Raw genomic sequence first — 24,071 nt, 5'->3', positions numbered from 1 at the left:
CACTGCTAATGGCAACTCTCCATTAAGAAGCCTTTCTAATAGTATTAATCTGTGTCTGGGAAATCATTTCAATATGACACGGTTATGCCAAGCCAAACCCAAATCACACTCAGCGAAACTCCATAAAACAAATAAACAAACATGCTCTAGCAAAAAACACGAAAAGATGGGATATGCACAAACAAGCTGATGAAATGCGCTATTGATGCATGGCATGATAAAGCATTAAAATGGGATTTTAATTTTACTTTTGATGGATACATATACACTAAATTTCATGGGCTTTTCAAGATCAACTCAAAAATATATTAAAATATATTAAAATATAAATGTTATATGCATGACATTATATGTATATATATATATAACAGCTAAATGTTTTTTTTCTGTAGTCCAATGTGTATGTGTGCAAAACCTTTTTCACATTAAATTCCCTTAAAAACTTCCTTTAAATAGAAGACAAACATGACTTATGACTTATCTATGTGCTTCTGATTTGTAGTCAAAGTCAAGGTTTTACTGACCAAATATACTGTACCTACTGTAATCTGGCCCATTTTAGAGCACCATTACATTGATTACAGAGAGAGAGAGAAATCTCTGAATACTGTCTATGACAGCTTTTACAGTTTGTTTGTTCTGGCAATACATTTTAAATATATATATATATTTTTTTTTTCATTTCTATCGGCTATGCCATAGTAAAAATTTCCCTCTGAGTGAGAATAAGGCTAGATGGAGGTGAAACTATCCTACTTGATCTAACATGAGCAGATACTGTAACTGTTACTGTGAGTAATAGAGAATACAGTGAAGTGAACGGACTCACCAGAGCGGCCGCAGTCTGAACAGGAAACCAACTCCTCAGCCTGGCCTGTCTTCCTGTTAGAGCCCGAGTCTCCCAGACAGAAGTCACAGTAGTCATTAGGGATGATCGTGCCATCAGGCCCTTTCTGTGCTGTAAAAATAGTGCAAATTAAAATAAAGGGAAGAGTTAAATATGACAAGATTTTAGTATTGAAAAGTATCAATAGAAAATATTTCCATCTAATTAGAATGAAATATCTCCATAGATATTTGTGTGCAATGTATGTGTTTCTGAATCTAAAAATGTCGATAAAATGTAGAGTATTTGGTCTTGTTTTAAATGATTTGTTTCCGTAGTTGAGCTTGTTGTTGTCATCTGTTGCTGTTTTACAAGCAGGATGTGGCTGTTGGTCGGTGAGGTTGAACATTTTTAAGCTCTCAGCGCCCCCCCCCCAAAAAAAACAGCGTGGAATAGGCCCTGTCCCAAATGGAACCCTAAGCCCTCGCGAGTCCACACTTTCATGACGTAATGCCACTAAGGTATAGGTCTGCTGCGGAGCTCGTGAGCTCGGAAAGAGTGTGCATCGAGGGTGCATATCGGCCACAGCCATTGCAAGTCCACAAGACCGCAAGTGCACATGAAGTGTGCCAGTTGGAACATGACCACAGACGTGCAGCGCCACGCCACGCTGCTGTCGTTTTTAAATATGCGGCGCTCCCATTGAAAACAACTGAAAAAATATGCTGGCCTTAGGAAAAAATACTTTGGTGGACACATGGCCTAAATGATGTCTAGTATACGCCACCAGAGAAAAGTCAGACAGGACCATTTTTTATTTAATATTACAAGGTTAAAATTAAGGTTAAAATTTTTTTTTAAAGAAACATATGCATGGATGAACTGTTCACAATAAGATTATTAAAAGAATTCGTTTGACGTGTGAGAACCAATGAGGTTCATTCTCAAGTTACGCAGGACGTTTGAGCGAAGTCATGCGTCATGAATGAAAGTCTTAGGGGTTTGGAATGACATGAGGGTGAGTAATTAAAGACAGAATTTTCATTTTTTGGGTAAATAATCCCTTTAAGATTAATTTAGGTGAATACCCATTTCTTGCTGACATTAAGATATCTTTTTTGGCACAACACAAAGCAGAGTACTTAAAATCGCCTTAAAAACAGCAATGTGCTGAACAAACATCTAATGACTACATGGTATGTTGGGTGTTGGAACAGAAGCTTAGATGTTAAAACATTTAATTACATTTAAAAGGAAAATTAACTTACGTTTGTGATTCTCGTGGTGGACAGGAGGAGACTGGGGGATTTCAGTTTCTCGTTCTTCTTCACCCTCCTCTTCAGCAAGGTGAGTATGGGCATAATGGTAGCTTAGTCCAGGGCGGTTTTTGTAACGCTTCCCACAGACTAAGATAAAGAACATTGGTTACAATGAGATCCATTTTAGTGGCAAACACTTCTCATTTAGTCTCAAAGTTATTCTAATGATCAAGCAGGGACACTAACACATATCTAAGGAATTCACAAAGCAACTAGCAGTGGAATCAAAGCTCTATCACAAAATCTACACCGCATGTTCTCAGCCAGTGGGAGAGACATGCGGGGTGTTTAAGGCACAGTATTAGCACTGCAACCCCACAGTATGTCTTCATGAACACCTATAGGCACTGCTAAAGGCGTCGACCAGTAAATTCAAGAGTTCAAGAGTATAATAGGTGAAGTGACCTTTTTAGAGCAAAACTATATTACTTGTATATCGAATGGCACCTTTGTTGAATGTGGTCAGAATCTGTTTGATAAATTTAGGTGCATTTGTATCTAGTTTTTAACGTGGCCAAGTGCTATCCGACGGTGATCCGGTCACTGAAAACACGTGTCAATGCCATGGGATTTACAGACATGGGATATTTCACATAACTATAGCATAGCGTTGAAGTGTTTAATGGATAGAGAATACAAATGGCTTTCTGTTATTGAAAATGTTGGCTTAGGTTGTCATATCATGTAAACCTCAGCACAGAAAAGATGCAGTAAACATGTCAAGCATCTGTGGGTTGCAGACTGCAATACCAGCAAGGTAAGCACAATATTTTCACAGTAATAAATTCTCTCACTTCAAATCTATAAAAAAAAAGGGATGAACAAACCATACAGGAGGAAAGCAAGATGTACAGTATCTAAAGAACTATGAAACCCCAGAAACTAAGAAAGAATCTATGACATTTTTCTTTGATTTTTAAAGACAACCATTAACCATTACATTTTCTAGATAGTTTTTCCTGCTTAACCTCAGAGGGGTGTCTGTGCGATTTTCTTCTTCTTCTTTTTTTCCCTTCTGTTTATGTAACCAAGGGCTAGCTGGCTGAGAATATTAATGTGAACTAATACTAAAAGCCTGTCCAATCAATCCGGCTGGCCCAATCCAGTGGATAGGGTGAAATCCCACCCCAGAGTTTTTCCGGATGATCGCTTATAAATAAATTGTATTACAGTTAAATGCTATTTTTAGGTTGTCTTTAATCTTTATTGTTACATTTACGCTTAAATGACTAACATACTAAAGCACATATTTTAAGCACATACAATTATAAAACTTTCATATATTTTAATTTCATTTTAGTTAATGTGCAATTCAGTGTCTGAAAGCATTACATTCAGTACACACTTAAGTATATTCTTTTATTTTATAGGCCAATAATATGTCTTCATCTAATGTGATTGTATATCACTGTAATCATATTTGTTTAAAGTGCTTTTCATTTCTTTATAGGGATAAAATGTGCACCTTTAGACCCCTAGTATCTATTTGATGTAACAGACCTTATGTTTTGTACAGACCATTAAGCCAGAAAAGGGAAGCGACTACATGCATTCCGTTTCAGAAAACTGCACATCCAGAGTCAATCATTCCAGCAATGCAGTGGATTACCTAGAAAAGGGCCTGCAAATATAGATTCAGCAATGAAAAGGCTAGGTGTTCAAGCTTTGCTATTTTAGCAGCAGTGTTGTTAGCCATGCATGATAGCTTTGACCAAGCGTCGTGAAATATCAACAGCAGCTACAGAGAAAAAGACTGAACCAGCTGATTAATGTTAATAATTCCTCCCCGACATAAGCGTTAAATGATTAGCCTTGTCATTAGCATAGCCCATATGTCCGAGCAAGAGGAAGATGGCAACATGGCTGAATACCTGAGTCAGCGGTTTTTGAGTTATGCTTTTGTTTGTATCTGTCTGAAACAGAGGAGACACAAAGCAAAAGAGGAGACAGAAAACAAAATACAGGAAGTAAGTTACATTCAGAGAGGCCTCTGGAACCCAAAGTAGCTCTAGTATCTCCTCTGGTAGTCACATGCTCTTGATATTATAACAGGCGACCATGCCGAGATGAGAAACACAGGCAGGTACCATATGACAAAATGGAAGACTTTTTTTCAGGACCCCAAAATAAGACAGCCAAACAAACAGCAGTAGAGTCAAAATAGTTCAAATCTCTTGATTAACACAGACAACAGAGTGAAATGAAAACTGTTATACACTTCTACTAAGTTATATTCATGTATATACTGCACTAATATATTGCTTTTTATAATTTAATAAAAATAAAAATTATATTTGTAATTATATTCAACAATAACAGTTTGGGGGGAAAAGTAATGGGCCCTATTTTAACGACCTGAAACGCAACTAACTTTGTGGGCGGGTCTTGGGCGCTGTTGCTACTATACCGGCGGGATAAATGACTCTTGCGCCCGACGCAAATCTAAAATGGGTTGGTCTGAAGTAGCTTCATTATTCATAGGTGTGGGTTGGGCGTAACGTGAAATAAACCAATCAGAGCGTCATCTCACATTCCCTTTAAGAGCAGGTGCGCTTGTTCCATGGCGGATTGCTATTATAATGGCGGATTTGCCAGGAGCGGTTCACAGCCGAGGAGACCGACGTTCTCGTCAGGGCCGTAAAACACATAGAAGTGACATTGTATGGGGATGGGAGAAACCCAGCCAAATTAGCTTCGGTTAAACAGGCGTATAATAATTTGGGTAAATGTATAAGCTAGATTTATGCATATTTTTTCACATCTTCAAGGACACAACAATGATTTCCCTCGTGTGTTAATATTTTTCCTTGTAATAATGTATGGTTTTCTAAAAATGAGAACGGCTGCTTCTGTGTAGATGAGATAAGCAAAGTGTATGCGCGTTGTGCACACGTTACATTGATTATGGCCAAGCATGCACCCTTAAAATAGCATATGAATAACATGCCACTGACTTTAGACTAGGTTTTTCCTGGTCAGTGGCGGAATTGTTTTCTAAACCTGCAAAATAGCACCAGGGAACGTTTGCGCCGGAACACGCCTCCTCTTTGCGCTGAACCGCCCAGGGAGCGCAAGTTCATTTCCTAATTTACCGACGTGCATCTGTCGAGGGAAAAGTACGCTGTGCGCGGGTGCAAAATAGGAATGATACATGCGTCGGTGTACAAAGTCAATTGCGCTGGGTGCAAGATAGGGCCCATAGTCACAAAATGTCACAAATTAGCTTATTTGATTAGTGCAGAAATATTTTTATTCATTTTAACGTTAGCTTTAAAATGTTTCTAAATTTGAATCTATTGTTTATTTCAAATTAGATTTTGAATATCACATTTTCTAAGTAGACTTTTGTACTCAAATGCATAATGGCGAAATAGGTTACAAATTAGATTTTTCCTAATTAGTTTTTCTATTGAAGTTCGAATGTATACAAAGTTATATATATATATATATTTCAGGTTGCTTAGACTTTAAGGCACACATTGAATATGAAAGTGATGAAATTGGCACTTACTGTCACAAACGTAGGGTTTATCCTGATCGTCGTTGGCCGCTGCTTCTGTTCGCCTGCGCCCAGAGCCTCGACCCTGATCAACATATAAAAAAAATACATAACAATCACTTTTTACATGACATAATCACTATTTAGATAATTTCTTTATCTTTTCTCTGTCTCTGCTGCACACACCATAAGTCAGGTATTTCTCTTTCATGTTTTATTTCTCACTCTGGCGTCAATCCTCCATTTTTTCTTGCTCTCACTTGCCTTTTTTCCTTCACACCATCCACAGACTTTGATGAGTCATGCTCATCACTCACCCTGCCTTTGTTTCGATGCTTCCTCTTTGGTGTGTCCACTTCAAAATCCTCATCGTCATGGAAACCATCCCCATTTTCGTCTGCATCAAGCACCCTCTGCAGAGAATGAAGAAAGTTGAGGTAAGCGATTAGATGACAAAGATCAATGCACTGCACAAGAAAAGACAATAGTCCACATATTCAGAGAGATAGTGGAGAACTTTATTGCCGTACGCTTTCGTAGCAAAAACAGAAAATAAGACATGGTATAAGAGACACTACAAATGTTAATCAATTTGTACTCAAAGTATGTGTAATTGTACAACAGTTATTTCTCGTCCTCCATTCTTTATGACTGAGTCAATGACTCGTTTATTCAACCGATTCATTCAAAATGTATTGTTCATTCAATCGATCTGTTCAAAGATGCTGATTCAGTCAAGAATAAAACAAGCAACTGTTTTATGAGTGATCTTTGAATAATTCAACTTATTCATTCAAAGACATTCAGGAACAAAACAAGCTACTTCTAAGTAATTTAATCAAGAATTTAGCTGATTTGTTGAAAGATGTCGATTCATTCAGGAATGAAACAAAAGCCTGTTTTTATGAGTGAGTCATTGAATCATTTATTCAACCAATTAGTTCATAGAGACTTATCCATTCAGGAACAAAACGCCATCTACTGTATGTTGCTTGGAAATGCGAGGGTTGTTTTATCTGCGGCATCATTTGGATGCATAAACTGAAAAAGTTACTGGCAAAACTGGGTCTAAAATGTAAGTTAAACTTAATATTAACTTGTTTATTCAACTGTTGTTATGGAACCAAGATCACACTCGCAATTGTGCGTTTTTTCTGAATGATATTCAGGAGCAACACTCTCGCCTGTATGATATTGAGTAGATATATAGTAATGTGCAGTGCACTGTGTAGAAAGCATGCTGCAATTTGTGTCCTGTCAAGTCTAGTGGTCCTTGCCCTAATAGTATGGTATTGTTTGCCAGAAGGTAGGAACGGCTTGTGGCTGAGGTGGAGGGGGTCTCAGGTGATGGATTGGACTCTACAGTGACAGTGAATGGTGGATATCACTGATTGATGGTAGATTGCATTTTATAATCTTCTGCGCCATTGCCTCAAACCTTTTCAGACCATCTCTGTCTGGTTTGGTAGCGCTTCTGTACCATACAGTAATGCAGCTAGTGAAGAAGCTTTCCGTGGTTTGAGAGAAACAGCTTATTTACTATTCATGATTATATGGTAACATTTTATTATTTGTATTTTGTTGTTGTTTTTCCCTGCTGTCTGTGAATCTTTTAAAACAGAGCTAAAACCTGTACCTTAAGCCAGGGGTTCCCAAACTTTTCCATGCCAAGGCCCCCCAAATACCACTAGGTTCTGGCCAAGGCCCCCCTTTTGCAGGATGTGTTATTGAACCCATCGACAATACTACGGCACGTGTAGAAATAAATAAATAAAACATCTAGGTGAACATCAGATTATGTGGTGGTGTTTGATACCAGAAAGATTATGCACCGATTACAATTTTCAAGGCAGATTCCGATTTTTCATTGAGTTTAACCTGCCGATACAGATTTTAGCCGATTCTGATTTAATTTTTTCTTACCACTTTACAGCACACACAAATATTATATATATATTAGGGCTGGGAATCGATTAGAAAAAAATAACTAATTACTTGCACAATTTGCTGTAATTAATTGCAATTAATTGCATTTCCTCCAAGCTTGTAATCATCAATAATTAAAACTTAGAATCACCAGAAAAAAAGGAACAGAAAATAGCCCTATATTAAAATAATATTAAACATCAATATATCAATGTATTATTCTTTTTCAATAATCAATCAACATAATCAATTTAAGATTTTTTTTTTTCAATTTTTTTTTTATTTTTTTTTACTAATTATAAAAATAAACTATAGTCCTAAAAAAGCTATTATTACACAGAGCATGTGATCAGAGCAGGTCATTTTAAAGGAATAGTTCACCCAAAAATTAAAAATTCTGTCCTCATTTACTCTTCCTCAAGTTGTTCCAAACCTTTATGACTTTCTTTCTTCTGCTGAACACAAAAGAAGATATTTTGAAGAAAGTCGGTAACCAAACGACTGATGGACCCCATTGACTTCCATATAGGAATAATAAAATACTATGGTCAATGGGGACCAGCAACTGTTTAGTTACAAACCTTCTTTAAAATATCTTCTTTTGTGTTTAGCAGAAAAAAGGAAATCATACAGGTTTGGAACAACTTGAGGGAGAGTAAATGACAGAATTTTCATTTTTGGGTGAGCTATCCCTTTAACATTGTTGCCCAGCATGCATAACAGCGCAGCAAACAGAAGTCTAGAGAGAAATTTCACCTTATTTGAGCGGACTTGCTTTTCCAGTGCGTGATCGGTACATGATTGGAGCGTTTGGGCCGTGAACGACAGAGCAGAACGCGCAGCGCGCCGACACACACACACACACACACACGGAACGGAGAGTGCGGCGGCGCACACGGAGCGGAAAAGACCCGCTCATTAAAGCTGCTCGAGAATGAAACCCGATCCACATATTTTCGGCTTTTTAATAGCAGCCGCAACAGGAAATCATTAAAACGAGGCAAAAAAAAAAGTGCTGCGTTAAATGCGTTATTTTTTTAACGCGTTAAACATTTCAAATTAATCGCAAAGATTAACGCGTTAATTCCACCAGCCCTAATATAGCCTATATATAATAAAACACCACTTTTACCCAAACTGATTAGCCTAATAAAAACAAGTTTATTTTCTATAAATATTTTTGTCTTCATTTTCTTTAGTAGGCTATGTCAGAAAAGAAAATGAAGACAAAAATCCTACTCCAGTTCTTGTTCAAACACACTATAGGCTACATGCAATATGTGCATTTTAGGTACTTTTTGTGTGAAATCATATTTATTTTGTCCATCAAAAGTGTGCCTTCACTTTAATTGAGCGTGAGCAGCACAGCAAAAATAGACTCGGCGCCGAAACCCTCCGCTTCACTACTGCTCATGCGACGCTCCTGCTTGACGCTCACGCGCTGCTCCTGCTCGCAGTGTGAATGAATCGCGCTGCTCGCGCGCCGCTTGCGGTCTGAAACGGCCGTAATTCACAAGGTTTCCTACATGTGCGTTCTGTGTGCATGTGTGATGCTGATGTTGCGCGATCATGTTATTCATGCGGCGCCTGCGTGCATTTGAATCAGCATATGTCAGACTGAAAATCACGTGAAAATCGGCCAATTCTTGTCACTAGCCGATCAATCAGTTCATCTCTAAAATATTAACATTAAAAGTATAATGTTAAGATAGGCTATGCAACAAATTATTATAATGTTATTTCATAACAATACTCATATTAGCAAATATTTAATATTTTATATAAATATATATTTTTTTTACTTTTTTCCGCTTTTTTTCCCCAACTTGCTGCGGCCCCCCTGGCGCCCCCTGGCGGCCCCCCAGGGGTCCGCGGCCCCCACTTTGAAAACCCCTGCCTTAAGCCACCCACATATACAAACTACTTTTGCCTCGATTTTCGCCATCAGTTAATGGAGGTCAACAACAAGAGGCAAATTAATGCTAGTTCATGTGAGTGAGGATCGCTATGTTCGAATAATCAATGACGTGATCTGAGAGAAGAACAGATGCGTCGCAGATGTTCAAGAGATATTTAACAAGTAAAATATCTAGACCTGTCAGCGATCCAAGTCCTGTAGTGTTTTGACTGGAACTGACATTGGTAACTATATACCGTTGTGTAGTGTGTAAAGAACAGCAATCCAACGACTTTGGAAGTCATGTAGTGAATAGGAATTAGAAATGACTGTTGATGTGTCACCTGGATTTCCAGTAGTGTCTCTTCCTCTTTCGAGTTATTGTTTCTCTTGTCCAAGATCCCGTCACCTCGTAGCAGTGCCTCCAGGGCCGTGGCTTCCGTCGGCGGGGCTTCCCTCTTGGCCATTAGCTCAGCCTCTAAACGAAAAAGAAAGAAGAAGAAAACGAGGTGTCAGGTGGTCAGCCAGTAGAAAAAAATTCAACAGTGAAAATGGCCACTAGTAAAAAAAAAAGCTTCTATTTTGCGCTATTTTCCGATTTTTCATTACATACATTTTATTCAAATCATAGTTGCATAATATTGAGTGACTACATTTCTTACATCTTGTCTACAACGGACGCGACCGTTGTCGCATCACGCTGCAACAGCTAGAAGCTGTTCACACTGGACATGACAAAGTGACCATTTCAAATCCATTTGTCCTTTGTATCAGAAGGACAAATGGACAAAAGTGCTTGAAGTATGTAAGAAATAGAACAGAGCATCAGTTTCCCGTCAGGAATTTGTAGTGTTGCAATCCAGAGTAGACACTGGGTTAATATTATGTATTTCTATATTTTTAAATCTTTGTTTATTTCCAGGTTTAAATAAAAACCCCAAATTAAAGTCCCAGATTTGTTCTCAGATTTTTTACCCCGTTCTAAAAAGGAAGTACAATCATCTGGAGACACAGACAGTGAATTAAATCAATAGTCTGAAGACACTTCATGAATTAGCTTCACACAGGCAGACAGATTGTGAATGTGTGTGTGTGTTTGCCAACATCAGTTTGGGTAGATTTCTTGGATACGCCAGCCATCAATACATTTTTATAGCGTGGATAGCTTTTCAAGGCTCATTAAAGGTGAAAAGCTCCAGGTGTTGAAGATAAAATAAAGGATGTGTGTGTGTGTGGAGGAGAAGGCAAGAAAATAAATAGCCTATTGGCTGTGTCTCATTTCACTCCCTAGATCTTTATGACGTGAATCGGTATTTCTTGAATACTAAGGGGCACTAGCAGGGGCCTGGATCCACTAAACATTGGGACACTCATGACTCAAGGTCATGCATTCACACACGTGTAGCTGAAACTGAAAATGCTGTATATGCATCATGCATTTGCTGTTAGATGTTAAAATGTACAGTGCCATCAAGACATATGTGCTTGTTTTGCATTTTTTGATAAAGCAAAACAGATTATTATCATAGTTGACAATGGTTGTGCTGCCTAATATTTCTATGGAAATCATTTTTTCAGGATTCTTTGATTAATTAAAATGTCAAAAGAACAGCATTTATTTGAAATGGAAATCTTTATGCAACATTATACATGTCTTTATTGTCATTTAATGCACCATTGCTGAATAAAAGTATTAATTGGAAATAAATCTGACCTCACACTTTTAAACAGTAGTGTTTAAGAACCAAAAAAAAAAGTTAATTTTTAATCTTCTTTTAATAACTCCAATACCTTTTTACTGGCTTACAAGCTTTCCCTCTTCAGCTGATGTTCGGGGTTGTTACAGTGAGTGCATTCTGGGAATGTTTCAGTGCAGTGGAACCATGGGCAGCCTTAGAAATGTCAGACTCCCTGGAAAGTGCACTTACTAATGCACTACTAGTGAACTAGGGAGCTGAAAGAAATACACTCTTAGATCTGACACATCATTTGAATAAATTTCTGATCTATAATCTGCTCCCACAAGCAGTGGCCATATCATGTGTTCGCCCCCAGATGTTCTTACTCCTTTCCTTTAACCTGTTAAATGAATGTACATGATTGAGAATGTTTATATCAATCTCTGTCCTTGTCTTTATTCTCTTTGTGTCTGATTGAGTCGAGACACACTCTTCCCCTGGGAGAGGAGCTGTAAATAGCGCAGACTGCCAGTCAGGGGCTGATTGCAGCCTCCCATCCCCCGTTTCCAGCTGCCAATCAAGAACAAGAGGCTAAGAGAGGTTGATGTCTACAGACACAAATCATACGGTTTTAATCATTGCAATATAATGCAGCACTGTGATATGTATGCATGCCATTGGCACTAACTGGAAAGAGTATGTACTGCTTTTAATTAAGAATTAAGCAAGATAATTCAGAGGAGCCTGTTTCAAATGGCAAATGCAGAGCGTAATGAATATATCAGTTTACTGAGATGCAGCTATTTTGTGTTGTTGCAGACAAAATTGAATCAGTTTATTGAATTAGAGACCGTTCTACATGCCACATCTGCTGTGGACAAAAAGACTGCATATGAAGATTTACATTGGAATCACACTTGCTTGCTTGTCATCATGAACCAGACTTGGATGGGATTTTGGACACCAAACCTGTTTACAGTGGCTGAGCACCCAGAAATGTACAACACAAACACATTTCAGACAGGATGCCCTGCTGCCTGTAACAGACCAGAATTATGCCTCTCTATACGTGTAAATATTACAATTCCAGGACTCTGGAAAACACATAACTTAGAGGGATAGTTTACTCAAAAATGAAAATTGTGTCATTATTTACTTTTCTGCATGTTGAATGTCCAAACCTGTTTGACGTTCTTCCTACCATGCAACATTGAATACAGTGTATAGAATATTTTATGTTGCTTTAACATCTTTTTTGAAGCTTGAAAGCTCCAGTCCCAATAACTGCATTAATTGCAAACAAGTACACTATGGTTCAAAAGTTTGGGGTCAGTAAGTTTTTGTTGTTGTTGTTGTTGTTGTTGTTGTTGAAGAAATGAATACTTGTATACAGCAGGAACACAGAAGAAAGAAAGTCATATAGGAACTGAACAATGTGAGGGAGTAAATAATGACAGAACTTTCAATGCATCATATTCGTGATGCCAAATGTGTCAGGAGAGCAGTCATGTGACTTGAGAGGTGTTTTGCTGTTCCAGCTTTACACTTTGTAGGAGTTAGCTCTGTCATTCAAATCCTGATATCTGCATTATTGGAAACCGATCACACACAGCTTGATGCCTAAATCAGTTTTATTCACTGTTTTTTGCTGAACTGCTGGCTGAGCTCCAAGCGAAGGTCAGTGGTTCTTGTATTGCTTTACTGCTATTGTATTTTCAGGGACAGCTAAGAAAATAATAGAGTGGCTTTCTTGTTGACACACACACACACACACACACACACACACACACACACACACACACACACACACACACACACACACACACACACACACACACACACACACACACACACACACACACACACACACACACACCAGTCCCTTAGACTTACATTCTAATGCTGCATGGCCAAATGATTAAAGGGGCCTGATCAGGGCACACATAGAGACAGAGAAGGATAATGAGACCCAGATGGGCCAGCTCTACAGCCTCTGAATGACCTCAGAGCAAAGAAGCAAGGGCGGAGAGAGAAAAGAGCAGAAATAAAGAATTCAAAATGAAAACGTAAGCATGAGAAAAATTACACAATTAGCCGCAATCATGATCTCACCAAGTCTGAGTTCACAAAGGCGAAGCTGAGGGTCTAGTGGTGGGTGAAGTCGCCTCTTCTTTCTCCAGCAGCGCGCTGGGTAGGTGTACATCTGACCTGCCGCCAACCCTGCAAACACACAAAGTAGCATGGTTTGAATAGGCTCTTTACAAAAACATTCTTTGGACGGGATTCGTTTTGTACAGAATGTTTAGGTTATTATTAATAACAGAGGATATTTGTGATTTCATGTAAAAATAGGAATTAGGATCTATTGTGTGGATGTTATGGAGGTTCAAATGCCCTTAAATAGAAGAAAATGCACAAATTGCATAAACTTTCGAAATGGGCCATTTTAACAAAAGGTACACTACTGTTCAAAAAGTAATGTTTTTGAAAGTAGTCTCTGATGCTCACCAAGGCTGCATTTTATTGGCTACAAAAATACAATAAAAACAGCAATATTGTAAAATATTACTAGAGTTTAAAATTACTGCTTTCTATTTCAGTATATTTTAAAATGTAATTTATTCTTGTGTTTGCAAAGCTGAATTTTCAGCATCATTACTTCACTCTTCAGTGTCACGTGATCCTTCAGAATTCATTCTAATATGCTGATTTACATTTCTTATTATTATCCATGTTGAAAATGGTTGTATTGCTTAATTTTTATTTTATTTATTTATTTAACAGGGACAATGCAGTCAAACACAGTTATAATACAAATCCTGCAACTGATGATTACATTTCTTCAAACACACTCACTCACTCAAATAAAAAAATTACCATATTTAAAAATGGCTACAGTTTTGGTTTGTCTTTAGCCACAACTGAAGCCTGGAAATGAACTTTTTTAAGTCAGATATAATCTTTATGGTAACAAATTCCAGAGCTTACAGCTCTTAACAGAAAAGGCTGTGTTTTGTGGTGCTTCTGGTAACTCTCTTGCTGTTCTGTATTTGAATAAATTTGCTAAGTGGCTCGGGTGCTAAATTCTAAATATTCCAAATAATTTTGTGGAAAGAATGAAACAGATTTGATTTGAAATAGAAATCTTTAGTAACATTATACATGTATTTACTGTCACTTTTTTAATTTAATGCATCCTAAAAGAAAAATCCCAAACTTTTGAATGGCAGTGTATGTAAATGTGTATTTTTTACATTTACATTTACAAATACTAGTTTATTTGTGGTTTAACGGCATGCCAGATTTTGTGGATATTTTTACAACGAGAAAGACTAAAATCTATTGAAATGTATAGCAAAAAAAAAAATATTTTAAGGTTTATATACAAATATTATCATTTCGATTTTACTTAGGACTATACTCACTATACTCCCGTCCATGTGACTAGCAATGTGATAAAAAAAAATCATGCATAAATAGGATGACGGTTTGCTTGCCTACTGTAGGTAAATTGCCATTCAAACACATTTTTTAACAGCGAGTGAAGCCATACAAATTTCATTTTACAGGTATCATCCTGAGAAACACAAAACTAATCTTTTCCGGACAGGGATTTAAACACAAGAATTTTAAAACAAAAACACTGGCATCAGGGGTGTTGACAGAGTCATTCTCTCTGATTGGCCCATAACACACAATGCATTTACATATGTGAGGCACATGGTCACATGGTAAAATAGAGGAATAGAGAGAGAAACCCAGAATAAAAAACATGCAATAAACACTGGTCTACCACAAAGTGTAGGGTGTGGCTATGGAGCTTTTAGTTGCGAGACGCTGACTCTATTTGTGTCCGGTTCTCGGCAGGCATATTGTTCCCTTTGGCATCTGTATGTCTAGATATTGGCTCTTTTAGTCAGATAATAAGAAAAGGAATGCTGTGTGACTAGAGGCAGAACCCTAATGCATACTTCTGCCTCATTACATTGAATAGTCTATTGCATTGTTTAACATGTGACAAGCGGAAACCTGCTATTTCCTAAACACTAGAACACAGTATAAACGCTCATCAACACCTATTATTATTATTACTGCTTTAAAACAAAATGTGCCAGTCTTTATCCTTAAATCAAGCTGCATTTTTAAGTGAAATTAAAATTGAGGTTTAGATGAATGTGTTGTACAGTGCCAAAGTCCAACTTATCCAAATGCCTGTGGTGAGATCAAAAAAAATTGTGGAACGACTGGATACGGCACCAATTTTAAACATTTGGTAACATGACGGCTTCTCCAGACGACAACACTTTACATCCAGTGTGTAGTTAATTTAATGCACATTAACACATATGCAATATAAGCGAAATATCGCTAATTTATGCTAGTACACCCCATTTCTTCATTAAAAGGATAGTTCACCTAAAATATAATTTACTCACCCTCATGTAATCCCAGTCTTGTATAACTGACTTTCTTCTGTGAAGCAGAATATTTGATTTGATATTTTGAAGAATCCTTACGTAGAATTATTAGTGACTGTTTATTTTTTTATTTATTATAGCAAAAATCATACATATGGTTTATATACAATGATTATAATATTATATAATAAATACTATATATATTATAAATATAAGTCTTGTATATGATTTTTTACAATACATTTAATTAAATCAATATAAAATAATATTAATAAACATTATAACATAATATTATATTTTACTTATAGTATTATATGACCACTCTTATTTATTCATTCATTCCCTTTTTTTTAAACCGTCACCGTATTGAAAAGACCACTGTTTTGTAAAGATTTTTCAAAAATGTTGCTTTTCTGTTCCACAGACAAAATAACAGCATACATGTTTGGAACATCATGAAGGGATATAAATAATGACAATTTTGTATGAACTCTTTAATCAAATGAATATTATGCTTGTAGAACGTGCTACCTGGCCCTCGGTGCCGCTTCTCCATCCAGATGTAACAGTTGTTCTGAGCTACGCCCGTCTGAGAGTCCAGGAAGGGCATGCGTACGCTGCGCTCCGCACACAAGCGGGCATTGTAGCTGCGGCAGTGCTCAATGGCCTCCCTGTAGAACTGGTCCCCGAGCCTGAGGAAGACACATTTGGTGAGGAATCCTGGTTTTAGCATAAACCATGCCAGTGCCACCTTCAACTAACAATTACTAGTACCCAAAATGCAAAGTAAGACATGTATTTTGTTGATCCTGGAACAACATTCCTGCCTGAAAATGTAGTAGTCCTAACCCTATCCCTACCTCTATTTACCCATAAGTTATCTTTAAAATCAGAGGGAAATGATAGGTGAATAACACTGATGTAGAAGCACCTAACCCTGATTGAAACATGTCCCTCAAATCTGATTGGTTGATTGGAATGTTGTTCCAGGACCAACAAAGATGTTGTACTTGGTGAAATCACATTCACCCTCATACGTTAGTCAGACTATGGAGCTGTTAAGTTTTAAAGAGTCTGTAATACAGGGTTATTTTTGTTGGCTAAAACCATTGTACATCAATACAGTTTCAAAGCAAGCTTGTGTTTTGTGCTGTCGAGCCTCTGGGTCATGCTTTCTTTTCACAATTCAGTTTCCCACCGACTGTTTGAGAGTCATGCACTTTTAGTTATAAGCACAGTCTCAATTGCACAAAGAAATGCTTGCATTGTCATCCATGTTATTCCCTATAGGCATTCAAAATAAGTCATTGAAACACGACTACCAACTTAAAGACAGAAGAGACACTGGACCTGAGCCAGCCTGCATGGCTTCTCTCCCCATAACTGCCTCCTGTTTTGATTAGATCACTCTTCTCTGGACTAGAGGATACACAGATATGTGAGGAATGCTGGGCTGGACAAAGAGGAGTATTCCAAATTTCCAACCCAGCATAGTGACACAAAGAGCCTCAGTGTTTGGAGGGAGCAGGAGAGAAAAAGAGCAGGCAGGTATGAAAAGCAAAGGTCTGAGAGAGACAACTGAGACAACTAACATTTGATAGCATAGTTTAACCCCAAAAGTAGGCTTGAGGATCAAGAACAAGTTCTTAAAAATAACCAGTTCCATTTGAACTAAAAAATCAATTGTAAATATGTATGACTTTCTTTCTTCTGTGTAACACACACAATACATTAGTGTTGTCAAAAATACAGACTTCGGTACCAAGTCGGTACTGACATTTTAAAAATGTGACGCTTTGAGCGCTGTTGAGCGGAATCGTAAACACCTCTGATTGGCCATTGTACCCACGCGCTCATCGGATATGTCTGTGATTGGCTACAATGATCAACGCTTCAAAAACATGCATACATCACATTTATAGACGGTCTGCTGATAGACGCCTGCTTGTGCTTTCTAACGCTTTTCCCACTTTCAAAGCACTTTCAAACGCTCCTGTGTGTAGATCATTGTAGCCAATCACAGACATATCTGATGAGCGGATTAACACAATGGCCAATCAGAGGTGTTTATGACTCCGCTCAACAGTGGAAATTTAAAGGGTAACTAAACCCCTGGTCAGAGCTTGACTCCACCCACTGGCAATATTTGAAAAATGCTGGAAAAGTAGGCAGAGCCCAGTGGAGAGGGGGCGTGCATCTGAGACGTATCTCTCTGTAGGCAAGGGCGTGGTTAACTGGTACCCTCTGACGTCAGAGTGTACCACAACCAAAGAGTATAGAAGCCCAAGAGGCGAAACTCTGTTGTGTTATGGGTAACAGTCTGTAGATGGCGCTGTGGAGGCGCGTCCGCCATTATGGACTGAAAGCTGCTGAAATCGTTAGCGCCAGTCAATGGCAAAATCCATTTTAGTAGGTGTTTATAGTTCAAGTGTGCACTTGCTAGATTGCACATCTTTTTTGTACCTTTCCACCTGTAATAGGACATTCATAGATTGTTTTTTTTCTTGCCATTGAAACGTTCACTGTGTGCACTTTCACTGAAGATGTTGAAAAAACAAGTTGTTAATATTTTTGTGATATTCTATGTAAAAGAAAAGTCTTTAGAAATGTTCATTTATAATGTTATTATTTATTTATTTATTTATTTATTTATTTATTTTTCCAAATCATATATATGGTGATGTTCACTAATTTCAAAATTAACATTTGAATTATTACTGTGTGTCTGCCTAAGTGCCTATATATTATTTCATGAATTTCTGTTATTCATATAACAAGGAAAATGCATAATAGGACATAAATATTGATAGATTAAAGGTTTGCAGTAATTTTATAATTGTATCTTTGCAAACCGTAAGTGGTAGGCTAATGAAGCCGATTCGGTGGGGACATACCCTTACGAAAAAGTAGGCCTACTATAGGAATCTTATAGTATTTTGGGACAAAATATTATAGTAATCTTATAGGAATACTATAGTAATTTGGGACATACTACAGAAGTACGATAAGACTATATAAATACTATATCAGCTTAAAAATATTATAGAGGTATTACAGAACATCACAGAAGTATGTTATGTTCTGTAATATCCTAGAGCCGCTATAGTATTTCTATAGTAGTCTTATAGTACTTCTATAGTAATATTTTGTCCCAAAATACTATTTTCCTAAGGGTAATTAGGCCATGCATAACCAACACATAGACGTATATTTTCTGTCATTTAACGTCATTTAATTGTCATTTAACGTCGGTCATCCTCATTAATGTATTTTAAATTGTTTTCATATTTAGATATGACGGCCAGAAAAAATTAAGTTATGTTAAGTTTTTGTTATGTTAAGTTTTTCAGTGCCATTGACTCCCGTTATTTTTCTGCGTTTTCCTTCAGTTTTCAGTCCATAATGGCGGCCGCGCCGTCACGTCATGGGGGCAACTGTTGCTATGGAGCGTTCTATTGAGTTTCGCCTCTTGGGCTTCTATACTCTTTGCCACAACTTCCAATAGGAAAATTCAACTGCAGTAGCCACGGTTCAACCTGAAGTTTTTACACCATATTTTGTAAAATTAAAACACTTTAAACACAAATGTCAAAAAAATTACTTGAATCAATGAACAGCACTAATAAAGCCCCATTCTTAAAGAGCATTAACTAAAAAAAGTTGGTTTAGGGTTTAGTTACCCTTTAAATTTCAGTACCGACTTGGTACCGAAGTTGGTACTTTTGACAACACTACAATACATATTTAAAAAATAAATAAATTGTCCACACAATGAAAGTCAGTTGGATCCAATGTTGTTTTGAACTAAGGCTGTCACTTAGCCTATATCAGATTTTCTCTACACAATTATCCTGGCTAAAATAATTCACAATAAGGATATTATTGTGATATCTATAAAAATTCTGAAGAAATAATAATGCAATCTGTGAAAATCATCTATAACTTTTGTGTTTTCCCTTTTTTTTGGCCTTTGAATCACAAATAGAGTGTAGGGAGGCAGAGAGCGAGTTTGTAACCATAACTGTACAAAGGCACTTCCTGCAACACCCTGTCTTTTTTACAGAATTAAAAAAACTCTCACAGTGGCGAGCTAAATGTTTTGGAGTGCGGGTAGAATGTTTGCTAATATCATCTGCCATCAGATATGATTTTGTGTGGCAGTACAGTATTAGCTACAAATTATGTTTTAGGACTTTTGGCAACAAGTGCTAAGGTGCAATACCACCACCCACTATGTTGGAGGAGGGTCAACCCTTGTAGTTATTTACAATATTATTGTATGCATAGTATTACCAAAAAATCTCTGTATATTTTTTTTAAAAATCACGGATATCGTCAATACCGATATCCTGCATGCAACACCCCTATTTTGGTCCCCATTGACTTTAATAGTTTCAACTATTTTCATCCAAACATTCCTGTGCTCCACAGAAGAAAGGAAGTCATAGAGATTTACAACAAAATGTCGGGAGTAAATGATGTCAGACTGATTATGTATGTACAAAGAATGTGTTTAGGAGAAATAACAGTTTCTTAATGGAATAAATATGTATGTTATTGTTCTGTTGCCTAAAAATCAACTATTCATCATATTATATGAAATCAAAATAGAAACCAGAATCAGTCAATTCCTTATGCTTTCAGTCTCTACCCAGAAGACACTGAGAACAATATCTCCCAGATCAACCGATGAATTATGAAATAATCTGCTTGATTCTTCTCTTGTCATTGAAAATCTCCAGATTATAGGGGTGTAACGATACCCTCATGTCACAATTCGGTACATATCACGATACTGAACTCACGATACGATATTACTGCGATTCTCTAAGACATATAGTAAAAGGTTAACAATTTTTTTTACTGTTAATTAAATGCTAAATTTGGTATTACATTGGGGGTGGAAATGAATAGGCTTGGACTTGGTGCTGGTAACCCAATGCACAGGACAATAGTGACACCAGGATGAAAATATTCATGATTCTGAAGCTGAAAACAGAATTATTTTAGACGAATATGCTTGCTGACTAGATATATTTAAAATAATGTAGGCCACTTTTTACTGGTAGCATAAGACATTTGGCATTATCATACATTATATTCAACGTTATACATAGTAGTTTAATGTAGTACTGAAACTAAAACTCTGTAAACTTGAATTTTTTCTCACACAGTAATTTTTATTTTGGTTGAACTATACACAATATATATTGTCATTATCCACGATACATATTGTTGCATTTTTGTATTGCGATACATGTGATACGATATATTGTTACACTCCTACCAGATTACATCTACATTTCTTCTTTCCTCCAGCATTCACTATCCTGCTCCTCTACCGCTCTCTTTCCTGGGCTTCCTGTGTGCATTATTTCCCTGAAACGAAATGCCTGTGCTATCAGCTGGAGACTGCAGGAGTCATTATGTAAGTTGCAGTGACAGAGGCCCGCATTAGAGCGCCCACGACCTGCGCGAGAGCCTCTATCACCATAATCATCAACATGCTCCACTGGACTAAACGCCCCTGATGGCTCTCAACTCAAGTTCCCCCTCAGAGTCGATCTATAACTACTTTTCAGCACCTTAAACAAAAACATAACAGCCCCTAGAGATGACAAGTGCTTACCAATGAGCGGCTGATGATGATGGTGTCTCTCAGCACCATCTTAAGGAAAGAGTTCGTGTGAGAGCACCGTGCTTCATACAGCCTCCCTCCCCCATACAAAACCTTTACTATAAACGGCCTCCCGTATTACACTCAAGGCAAGGACTCTGGTCAACAGACTGGAGCAGTTATGTAAACAGTTAGACTGGCGTGTTGGGAGACACGTATTCTCTCTGCCACCTCCCTGGAGGCACGGCGCTTGAAGGTCATTGAGATCTTCACTCTTTTAAGGTCGATTAGTTATGGACTGGGGAGAATAGAAGGGATGTTTATTAAATCTGTCAAAGTATTTGATTTTCAAAACCCCAAGAGCAGTTGCTTCTCATGTTGTGGGCAGGAAAGAGAAATGTGACTTTGGTCAAGTAATATTCTTAAAATTTTGAAAGTGAAAGGTAATTATAACTACAGTGTATATGAGCTCACCAGAATTGTGGGATGATACGACACTGGAATGTTTTGGAATAAACATTGAGCTAACAGAGCATTGTGTGGATATCAATTCTTCTGTAAGCTGAGAGGTTTTAAAGATGTAGACCAGTGCAAAAGGCCAACAATTCATGATGAATTGAAAAAGAAACAGCTACAGATTGAGTAATGGCTTGATTAAGTGTCTGATAAACAACATGCAACATGCAAAACTTATTTCATATTATATTATTTTAATTTAATTTAATAAATAAATAACCATTATACTGCAACAATTTAAGCATGATTACCCTTTTCTTTTCTTTAATAATATCAATAATAATAATAATAACAACTGTGTTATAATTATGTATTTATGTATATTTAATGTATATTTATTTCATGCTCACTAGTATATTTAATATTAAATTATTTATTATACAAAATAATAATTATTATTTAGAGATGCACCGATTACAATTTTCTAGGCCGATTCCGATTTCCGATTTTTCATTGAGTTTGACCTGCCGATACCGATTTTAGCCGATTCCGATTAAAAAAAATTCTAACCACTTTACAGCACACACAAATATTTATTTTCGATCTTTTCTTTAACCCTTTCACGCGTAAGTTTAAAATATTCTAACTGACACCCCCACCCCCAGAGTGAGTTTTTTCATTCGAGGCGAACGTTCCCTTTAATGTTTCCATAGCGACGCGTCACGCGATACACCGCAGCCACAATAATACTGTATGACAGATGTGTCGCTTTTATTCCGCTTTTCCTTTTTTTATTCAAAATATTCACAAACTTGCTTACCATGTCATCAATCAGCCTATCTGTTATTCCGATTCTCAAATACGTGTAAGTGAGTGTGTTTGGTCGTTTAAAAACCTTTATAAATAATCTTGATCTATAACATGAGATGGGCGCCGCAATGTTGTCATGTCAGTCGGATTTACAGCACGTGAATTCATCAGTTTCTCCCGAAATAAATGCAAGAAAGTGGCTGGTGAACTGAGAAGAATAGAGTAAACTTTATAGTTAAGTTACTTTCACTATGTTTGTCTGATATGAATAACACATGTCGGCAAATTATATTTGAATAGATTGTTATTGCTGCTTCCACAGACATCAGTGTGTATTTTACAAACTCCAAATGAATTGTTTTACTCGTGCTTATGTGTATTTAAATATCTGAAACCTAAAATAAACATTATGAGGTTGAAAACACTGCTTAGTTGTGATATATGACAGCGCTGAACGCGTCCGACTCTGGCTCACGCCAACCAACGCGCGAGAGCACAGTTTGAATCTGGCAGTTATGCGACGTCACTGAACATCCTAAATGTGGCACCGTAACATTACTCAGGGCAGGAGCACATAAATAAAAATACCATATATGAGACGGTACCGCTCAAAAGGTTAATCATGCGGCGCCCGAGTGCATTTGACCGGCATAAAATCGGCACATGTCAGACTGACCGGCCGGTCGCCGGTCATGGCCGATCACGTGAAAATCGGCCAATTCCGGTCACCAGCCGATCAATCGGTGCATCTCTATTATTATTATTAAGAAAAAAATGTTTTATGTTGACACAATAGTAATAAATAACTATACTGAACAATAAAAACATTATTATCTTATTTTTTCTACTTAATAATTATAATAATAACTATTCTTGTTATTTATTTATGATATTATTTAATTTATGTACATTTAATAGCCTACATAATAGTATATTTAATATTAAATTATAATTATGTATTGTTGTCATTGTTGTTGCATAAAAAATGTATTCTCTCTCTCTCTTTATCAATTATTACTATTATCATTTTATGCAAAGCTATCTAATTTTTGATTTGAGCTGTTTAAATGTATAAATAATATATAATGTATAAATAATAAATAATGTTTAAAATATATAAATAGGAACATACAGTATACTTAAAATGCAAAAATAATATACAAATAGTAAACTGTAAGTATGATGTTATATTCACTTAAAGAAAACTTCACAGTACTAAACTAGTTGTTTACTGAGAGTTTACTTCAAAGTGTGCTTTCATAAAGTAAAAAATGTGCAACAAGTGTTTTGATTAGTAAACTATCAGTATACCTATAAGTTCACTTGTAGTATAGTTCCAGTACAAGCGAAAAACTGTACTCAAAGTTTACGACCGTCACATTTAAAGTATACTTAAAAGAATACTTTTATACACTAAAAAGTGGGCCAATTTAGTTCCAAGTAGTATTGAAACAGTACACCAGTATACTTTTAGTACATTGATATTAGTATACTAACTACATAAAGTACATACTTAAAAATATACTTGAACTTTACTTAAAAAAATTACGTTTTTCACACGTCAAAATTCAAAGGTATTTGTAAACAAGCGTTTTTCTGTCAGCCTGTTTCAGCCTCTATGACT

General features: G+C 36.8%; 1 protein-coding gene across 6 annotated transcripts in view; it reads right to left on the bottom strand.

Moving 5' to 3' along the window:
• Nucleotides 1-24,071, bottom strand: part of dpf3 (double PHD fingers 3) — a 37,182-nt gene that overhangs the window by 8,526 nt on the left and 4,585 nt on the right. For 2 of the 6 annotated variants that reach the window (XM_081379114.1, XM_081379116.1), the window contains exons 1-9: nucleotides 21,194-21,239; nucleotides 16,096-16,256; nucleotides 13,259-13,366; nucleotides 9,812-9,945; nucleotides 5,962-6,057; nucleotides 5,657-5,729; nucleotides 4,017-4,058; nucleotides 2,095-2,232; nucleotides 830-958 (exon numbers count right to left, since the gene is read on the bottom strand). In XM_081379114.1, coding sequence (XP_081235240.1) covers nucleotides 830-958; nucleotides 2,095-2,232; nucleotides 4,017-4,058; nucleotides 5,657-5,729; nucleotides 5,962-6,057; nucleotides 9,812-9,945; nucleotides 13,259-13,366; nucleotides 16,096-16,174 — 799 coding nt within the window. In that variant the 5' untranslated portion in view covers nucleotides 16,175-16,256; nucleotides 21,194-21,239. Of the gene's footprint in view, nucleotides 1-829; nucleotides 959-2,094; nucleotides 2,233-4,016; nucleotides 4,059-5,656; nucleotides 5,730-5,961; nucleotides 6,058-9,811; nucleotides 9,946-13,258; nucleotides 13,367-16,095; nucleotides 16,257-21,193; nucleotides 21,240-24,071 lie in introns of those variants that run through there. The other 4 variants (XM_081379111.1, XM_081379113.1, XM_081379112.1 and 1 more) reach the window with 2 other exon arrangements.

This window comes from Scardinius erythrophthalmus (genome assembly GCF_964197995.2).
Source record: "Scardinius erythrophthalmus genome assembly, chromosome: 11".
Classification (NCBI taxonomy): Eukaryota; Metazoa; Chordata; class Actinopteri; order Cypriniformes; family Leuciscidae; genus Scardinius; species Scardinius erythrophthalmus.
This window is presented reverse-complemented; position numbering and strand designations above follow the sequence as displayed.